The sequence below is a fragment of the Saccostrea cucullata genome, unplaced genomic scaffold (assembly GCF_032062105.1).
Source record: "Saccostrea cucullata isolate Sc308-1 unplaced genomic scaffold, CSIRO_AGI_Scuc_v1 ctg398, whole genome shotgun sequence".
In the NCBI taxonomy this organism is placed as follows: domain Eukaryota; kingdom Metazoa; phylum Mollusca; class Bivalvia; order Ostreida; family Ostreidae; genus Saccostrea; species Saccostrea cuccullata.
Window position 1 is genome coordinate 328,676 of NW_026929671.1, and position 9,178 is coordinate 337,853.

At 31.3% G+C, this 9,178-nt stretch overlaps 1 protein-coding gene across 1 annotated transcript; it reads left to right on the forward strand.

Moving 5' to 3' along the window:
* Positions 1 to 2,115: 2,115 nt before the first annotated feature.
* On the forward strand, positions 2,116 to 3,072 carry LOC134281727 (uncharacterized). Its single transcript, XM_062764159.1, has one exon. The coding sequence runs from the start codon at positions 2,116 to 2,118 to the stop codon at positions 3,070 to 3,072; it is 957 nt and encodes a 318-aa protein (XP_062620143.1).
* Positions 3,073 to 9,178: the final 6,106 nt, after the last annotated feature.

Genomic DNA, 9,178 nt, shown 5'->3' on the forward strand with positions numbered 1-9,178 from the left:
TTACTTTTTTTTCTGTAAGTCAATATGCATCTTTTCCCCTTTTTTGAACAAATACTTTTGTTTTTATCGAGCAACGTAGTTTTTACTTGAAATGGCTACTTTTTCTTTTATTGAATGTTTTTTTTTATTTATTTTTAAATTGCACTTTTTGGCTTCCTTTGTCATGTTTTGAACATTTATAGATAAGGAGTTGGTAGTAGGACAAACAGTTTTTGTTAGCTTGGAGGATTAGGTATTTTTGAAACTCTTAATATAAGAAGGTAAGGACTGGATTTTTCTTTTAAATTATTGCTGGTATATTTGATAAATGTTTATTTTTTCATACTTCATCATTAGTTCTTTTTTGTATTCAAACCAGGCTTCTTTTCTCTGGGGGATCTGCATGTCTTGATCTGCTATGATTAAAATAAAATTCAAATTCATAGACAGTCTAAATGACACAAGAATCTACCATCTTGTTTCTGAATGGGGCATTTCAAAACGTCAAAATTAATGAAATTTCCATGTTTTATGGAATACTTCAAAACATAATAGACACAAAAGGATTTATACAACAAAAATCAAAACAAATGATTGAGAGAACCTCAAATTCCTATGTTATGAATATTAAAAGCGTATAGATAATGCTTTTAAAAATATCCAACCATTATTTTTAAATTTTGTATTTTATTAAAGATGTTAAAAAAACATCTGCTTTAATTTTAAAATATTATTGTGATTGGCAAAGTATTGCGCAATGGAAACCCTAGTCACCCTCTTAGATTCTGATAAAGATATAATGTTTGAATGAACAAAATGTTTATATTCAAGATTAAGATGTATTATTTTTAGAACTTATACATCATTTTTAGAACCACAATATGGATAGGCCAGGATACAGCGTCCAATATAAAGTACAACAGTGTTTTCAATGTCAACGGGACAAAGAATTCTACTGTTACACGTGTAAATATGATCTATGTTCAAAGTGTAAAACGATGCATGAAAAAAACTCTGATACTAAATACCACAACATTATGACATATAAGACTCTTCGTGGAGAAAAAAGCGTTACTGTGCAATACAGAATTCGACAGTGTTCTCATTTTGTACAATGTGTGAATGTCTCAGAATTCTACTGTAGGGAGTGTGATCATGACATGTGTCAACAGTGTTTACTTCAACATGTATCAGCTCCATATTACAGAAACCATTATGCTAAGTTTTATCGTGAGAAATATAAACACTTCTTCAAAGAGAAAACCTGTTTGGGACATCCAAACAGAAATAACGAAATAGACTATGGAACACTCAGTCCCCAATGTAAAGTTCGGCGGTGTTTTCAGTGTCAGGGGGACACAGAATAAGGGAGAGGTTTTTTTAAGTCAGGGAGAGGTTTTTTTAAGTTGCAAGAACTTGTTACCAATCCCATTGTATAAATTATACAATAAAATATGTTCAAAACATCAAAACACAGAATTCTACTGTAACACGTGTAACCAAGACCTGTGTCTACAGTGTAAAGATGGACACGTTATTTATCTGGATACCATGTACCATGATGTTGTGATTTATCGCGAGAAATTTGAAAACATTTCATTACAAAAGAGATGTGTCAAACATCCAGACAGAATCCATGAAATGTTTTGCGACTCGTGCAACTTTCCTATCTGTGTCCAATGTAAATTACACCAAAAACATCAAATACTGGATATAAGGAAAGCATATAAAACATACCGTCAACAATACAAAAAAATATTTCATAAAATCAGACGTGAGATTCTCTATAACAGCTGCTTTCTGCTTGATGGAATCAAAAATGACATAGAGACTGTTCAGACAGGTATCTCCAACCGTCGATCAGAAATTTCAGCAAGATTAAAGGCCATTATGGACACTGAGATACATGATTTTAAACTCAAATACAGATGCCATTTTATACAAAGGTTACAAGAACAAAATAGAAAAGTGTACAAACACCTTTCTTACATAGAAAACTTTGAACACGTATTTAAACGGTTATCAAACAGAGCGGTAAAATTTCTCTTCTTCGTAAAGAAAACAAGAGTTGCAAAGATAAAAGACATTTATTATCTGGCACAACACACTGCGTTTTATCTGACTGAAGAAATTAATATGAAAAATGTGACTAAGTTACTGAGTGAAATCAAAATCAAAGAGGAAGGAAAAAGACAAATAGAAAGTGTTTGTCAGCTGCAACTAATGTCAAAACCTACAAGTAAACTACAAATCTCACTGACAGGAGTTAGCGGTGTCACACATATTTCCACTGCGACACCAGATCACGTCTGGTTCAGTGATGGTATCCATCTTTTTTTGGCAAACGTTGAAGGTCACAACCTACATCATCTAAAGTGTATAAGACTGGTAAATTATGGGATACATACAGTGAACATGACGTGTGATCTTATTTATATAGATAGGGATTATAACATTAAAAAGTTTTTTAAAGACACCAGATCTAAATCTACACTAATGAAGAAAAGATCACCATGGCTACCGCTCTGTGTGGTCTGCTCACCCTCCAACAATGACCTTCTGGTCGGGATGCTGAGCACTGATACTTGGGCAGGCAAAGTAACACGGTATAACAACGAAGGAAAAGTGATACAAACAATACAACATGACACTGCAGGGCAGCAACTCTATTGTCTTCCAAGGTACATCACAGAGAACCGCAATGGAGATGTTATTGTGTCTGACCTTACCGATATTGATAATAATGATTATGGCCGTGGTGCTGTAGTGGTCATAGATTATAAAGGAAGACATCGCTTCTCCTACACAGGCCACCCATCAGAGTCAGATCTCCTGCCCCATGGAATCTGTACTGACACATTATCAAACATTCTGTTGTGTGATTCTAAGACCAACACAATACATTTGATCGATAAGGACGGCCATTTCATGATGCAGATTCAGACACAGGATCAAGGGATAGGCAGACCAATGTGCCTGAGCTTTGATCATAAGAATCATCTTCTCTGGATCGGATCATGTGACAGCAACAAAGTGTGTGTATACAGATACATAGAGAGGAAAAACTATCTGAAAAATCATTGTGATGATTAAATTTAATACAAAAATACACTTGTATCTGATCAACGAACAGATTATTGTAACTAGCATATTAGATCCATCTAAAAAACATACAAAATAGACCTTTAAGTAATTCAGCAACGTACTGACTTTCCATTTTTGCACTGACTAACTTAGACTATGTATGACCCTGCTGTCTAAACTGCAAAACCTAGACAATTATTGAACTTTTTAAAACCGGCACTGATACACATGTAAATAAAAAGTGCTGATCCTTTCACTGTCCCTGCTGAGAAAAGTAGACAAGTGCTTACATTCCATGTTAAGTATTGTCCCTTTCCTTCTTTTTCTAGATCTCTATAACTTTAATATCCAACGATTATGATTGTCTCTTTTTTATTTTGTTTTTAAAAGAATACAGTACCTAACAAATGCTTAGAATACACCAGAAGGATTTACTAACTATTTTTCATTTTACAAATGATTGTTACAGTCGTAATTATTATCATTTTTTACACATCCTTCTTTCCCAAATGCTATGAAAAAAGACAAAATACATCTGTATATTGAGGTTGTATTTTATTTATCAAAGATTTTGGTCGTTTCGTTTGACAGTCTATTTGCTACCCCCTTACGACAGCACTACCGAAAGACAGGATTCTTCCCAGTGGTACGGATTAAAAGAATAGACAATTTTGCACTACATTATTTTAGAAGAATTTCCAAAGATCTTACGCTTAATGTTATGATTTAGATGATGTAATACGGAAGAGTAGAAGCGATCTTTTTTTACATGGTTGAACATGTATTTATTTTATTTTTATAAATTCTATATGCTACACAAGTATTCAGTAAAGAACTATATATGGTATCAGCCAATTAAGGCCCCCATTCAGAAAATGTTTATCTTTGCTAAGGAGAGGGAGAAGGCAAGGGTGCTACTAAAAAAATATAATTTAATTTGCTCAGGCATTCCGTTGCCATGGAAACCACCGTCAAAAACATATACCTTCAGACCTCTGAATCTGGCATCTAATGCCATCTATTGTCATTTAACAAATCTTTAATTTTGATACCAACTATATTGTCTTAAGTTACTGATTGTACGTATACTGTGGGATATGTCAACGTGGCTGTTTTACTAAGAAAATATATCTAATATTTATAGGTATTCCGTTACCATGGAAACCATCTTAAAACTTATTCCTTCATATCTGAAATTATGGCTTTCATTGGCAATTAAGAAATATGTAATTTTGGTAGCATCTATAAAATCTTCAATAAATGTTTATATTTGTATTTTTGGATATCCTAAGGGGATTCTCTTACTAGGACAATATATTTAAATCGATAGGCAATCCCGTTGCCATGGTAACCATTTTTACAAACTTACTCCTTCAGACCAGTTTTGTTGTTATTTACCTAACAAAAACAATCGTTAATTTTTGATACAATTTTTGTGATTTTTTTTGTTTGTTTCTTTATGTTAAACTATATTTTTTTTAGGAAAAGAAAATTTTTAACATTTTAACAAAAACTTGGTATCGAGGATTGAGGGGCGTGGTTGCTGACAGGAATCAACTTACAATAAGTCTGTCCGTTAATGCAGTCCTTTCCGATAATAACTTTGCAACTAAGAAACATTAGAACCTTATATTTTAGTGTATGTATACATATGATTTATGACGATTAAATCTCTAATTCACAGTCTTTTTACAAAAAAAACAGATATGCCATGATCATTTATAAAATTCAAGTCACTGGCAGATAAAAATATGAAAAATGCTATTAATAGGATTTTATCAGTTATCATTTTACCAAGGAATTCATATAAAAATACATTTGTATCATTCAGCATTACAGTGTTTTTTGCAATATGAACATTAATATTTTGCATAGCATGATCATAGTTGAAGTGCAGAAAAAAGTCGAACATATAGACTTGTATTTCTTTTATTTATGAATAATTATGATTCTAGCCAAAGTGTCGCCGGCGTGGCGCATTGTTTAGAGCGTCAGAGCGTCTGCTCTAGAGTCGCGAGGTAAGGAGTCAATCCTTACGTCGCGGGTTCGAATCCCACTGCGGGACGTAGAGGCCGGTCCTTCATATGAGACCGTATAAACCGAGGTCCCGTATCGCATGAAAAAGATTTTTCACTGTTCAATGGCCCTAAGTGCCGTCTATAGGTTAGAATTTGCAGCCCTCTATGGGCAAGTGGTGGCGTCTCAATATGAGTGAAAAATTCTTGAGAGGGACATAAAACAACAATCAATCAATCAATCATTTTTAATATTCTTTCCACTGAAATCTATGGCACTTTCTTATAAACATGTAAATAAATTCTAGTTTCAGAATTGGATGTTCGAGCAATTATTGCCTACAGTACGTTGTTAAAAAATTCCAAAGGTATAATGATATAAGGTTTTTAAAAGTAAACATACAAATGATAAAGAAAACAATACAAATTCATATAACTGGTCATTTAAGAGATACACAAATTCAATGTATAGATTGGTTTGTTTGCTTTTTTTATCTAGCCTTTCGAGAACTCTTTATTCAAAATATTATGTTCCATTCCGAAGTGTGATTTGAACTTGCGACTTGAGGATCTCTATACTCTGAGACTAATGGGCAAATGATCTAACCACTGCACCATGCAGGCGCCTCAATAAAAAGATCTGATGAAATATTGGAATATTGATTTAATATCATAGAGGGGAAGGGTGCAATCACTGAATCAGTAAAATATACTGAGTAATCAATAACTTTAGTCTTATGCGTCTTCGATAAAAAATAAATCTAATCTCAACTAGAACTTTAATGAGATTTTCCGACAAGCAATGCATGTACAAGTTACAGCCTTGATTGTGTTACGAAGGTATCAATAACACACACCACTTTTTCAACACGCAAAGAAATGTACTGAGACTTATCTGTAGAGTCCGGGAGAGAAATCATCTCTCTTTATCTAACTATTCTTTCATAACCAGTAAATGCCAATCTATTAACTAATTAATTCAAATAAAGAGGAATTAATAATTATAATAATTTAAAAAAAAACTTACAATGGATGAGGTAAAAAAATTCGATGTTCTGTTGAGTACGTGCTACTGCAGTAAACAGTAAAAAAATGTATTTAGAGAAAGAGAATATGTACTTCATGTATAACAGGTCCATCATGATACAACTATGTATGTGGTTTAATAATTCACACTTTGATATTTTATTATAACAAATTAACCCTAAAAAATAAGAAATTAAATTAATGAATTATTAGAATTAAAAATGTGATGCATTTTTATTGTTTTGTAGCACCGTGACAATATAAATCAAATGTTTATTCAAAGCTTTGTGATTATTATGTTTATTTTTTTTTTTAAAGCCTATTTTTTTTTTTAATTTGGTAAAAATAAATTAGTTAATTATGCATTAAAATTAAATGATAGAAATATATATATTATTTTTGTTGTGACGTCTATGTGTACTCAAGATTGAAAGAAAATTATTTTAGCTGGTTTTATTTTAGTTAATTACTAATACCCCGAACTTCCTAGAATAATGTTTAATTTTTCGAGGAAAAAAAAAACAAAGACACGTCTCGTTGGCCGTACATTTGTTGCCTTGTAAACAATGAACGATATGGGAAGAAATGACAACATATATGTAAATATGCACGCACAATGAACGTATTTCTACATAAGATAATTTCATAAAAAGTATACTGTATATATTTCTTCTGTGAACAAATTTCTTGTACAGCAGACTTGAAGTTTAAGCGATTCGAAGATCAAATTCTATCAGCGTACGTGTTCCTTCTGTCTTGTGATCCACACCGGTACATTCAGACATCAACAAATCAATGTCGATCGATCGCGATAAAATATATTTTTTTTATCACAAATATGTTTCAAAAACAGATATGTCTAGAAGTTAATGTTGGAAAACATAGGGCCTGCATGAAGCCATCGATAGACGACGCTACTTCGAAAAAAAAAACACCTGTCAACAACGTCGTCTCTCTCTCTCCGTACTTACTTGTGACGTCACGCGAGTCAGAAAGTGCTATTTTAATCAAGGTTTTTTAAATTGTTAAGTGTTTGCGACTTTTTGAACAAGATTAATTTTTTGCATGAAGACTTTCTTTGAAAATATCCTTTACATGTGTAAATATCTTTCTTGTTCAAGGCGTCGCACATACCTAAAATCGCCGTTTACGATGTCAAAAATCCCACTTTTTGACATTTTCTTGTAAACTTATTCACTTTAAACCTTTAATTCTCTGCTTATTACTTAAATCAATATATCAATTGAACCATAAAAGAAAAATATGAATTCTCATCTTTCAAAAAAAATCAATTTCACTGAGGTTAATTGACGTTTAAATTTTAGCAAAACGGGGGCTAAAATATAATAGAAACCATATATAGTTCTTTAGATAATTCTCTTTTTCATATTTTTTCATAAAAAACAACAACTACAATATGTTCCCACTGAATTTTAAACGATAAAGAACTGTTATAGTTTTTCTATATTGGACACAGTATTACATTAAAAAATCATGTTTCAAAGTTTCTATTTTGTTACAATGCAGATACATACATAATTCATCTCTTTTTTTGGTCATCTTTTTTTGTAAATGAATTCAAATGTTTCGAGTACCGGGGAATTCCAAAGGCAATATTGCTTGAAAACAAGTATACAAACTTTTTCCATGAGATTTTTGTAAAGAAAATTTCTTGATTTTCAAATATATTAGAATATGCTGAAGGGATTTAATTTTTTTTTGTTGGTACTTTACGAATATTTTAAGTGGCTGACAAAAATAACATATCCAGTTAGTTTTGGCAATAATATTGGAAAAATTGTCAAGTGGTCTAAAGGATCCCCTGTAATCAAACAGATCATTTACTTTTAAGATTTCAGATGTATTCCATTTTATCAAAGAAGATGAATTTATCTTTACATACCAAAATGCTAAATTTCATCAGATTATCTTTAAAAAAAAAAACATAATTCACTTTTACATTCGTTAAAACAACTTAGTACTTCTTAGTAAAATTATTTAACATGTATTAAAAAAAAACAATCCACACCTATTGATGAACCTTTAAAAGGATAGTAGATATAAACATTATCTTTTTTTGCAAAAATCATTTAAAATATCGAACAGTTAACCCTTTGAAAAAAGCAAACGTGGGTTCTTCGCTGTTTTCATTTATTTAACTTTACATTCAATTTTGACAATGGATTTTATAATATAGTTATTATCGGAAGAAATAAATTTGACAATGTATACATCAGTTTGAAATAGCAAGCGTATGGATAATAGACGCTTTCTTCGTTTCCAGGATTAAATTTTTTTTCCATCTCATTAAATATTCTTATCAAGTTTTTATTGTAAAATTCATTTTCATCGTGACCTAAATAGATACCTCAACATTTAACTGCTTTGTTGGCAACTCAATTCCATATAGCTCGTCAAAATAGTTTTTCATATTCCCAAGCATAATACACTCTCTTTGAGTAATATTAATTTTAGAATCAGCACATTTGCCAAGTGCGTTAACAGTACATCTTATGTAATCTTTATGAATAATACGTCATTTAATGTAACTGTTAAATTATCTGCGTGTTGGATATTTTTAACCCCTCGATTATTCATTGGGATACAGTTATGGTTATTTTGCACTTCATTTTTTTTTATTTCGAAATCAAAAATCCTAAATCTACTTGTCATTGAACATATTTTAGAAATCCATCCATCGTTTTTCATTTCAAAAACCGGGTTTATTCATTGACTGGTTGTCCATTTAATAAAGTAGTTACCAATATTGAATTTCTTTAATACTTAAACATGTTATATAAAGTTCTATTCAAGAGAATCAAAAGCCTTTTCCAGATCCTACATGTAACATTATAAAATTAAGTTATAAAACTTAGTTCTCTGATTCCAAATATTCAACTATGTCAACCTTGTGTTTTCGCCAGCCTATCACTTTTTTGTATGCAGTTTGATTTTCATAAATTAAATCAGATTAGGTTTTTGTAATCTTTTGGCAAGCGCTGTAGTTTTATAATCAGTGTTTGTCAAACTTCCTGTACGATACTTTTTTGAGTTTTTTCCTAAAAGAAAACTAA

What these genes read in the sequence shown, in the direction of transcription:
- LOC134281727 (XM_062764159.1), top strand. Translation starts at nt 2,116, where the DNA reads ATGAAAAATGTGACTAAGTTACTGAGTGAAATCAAAATCAAAGAGGAA.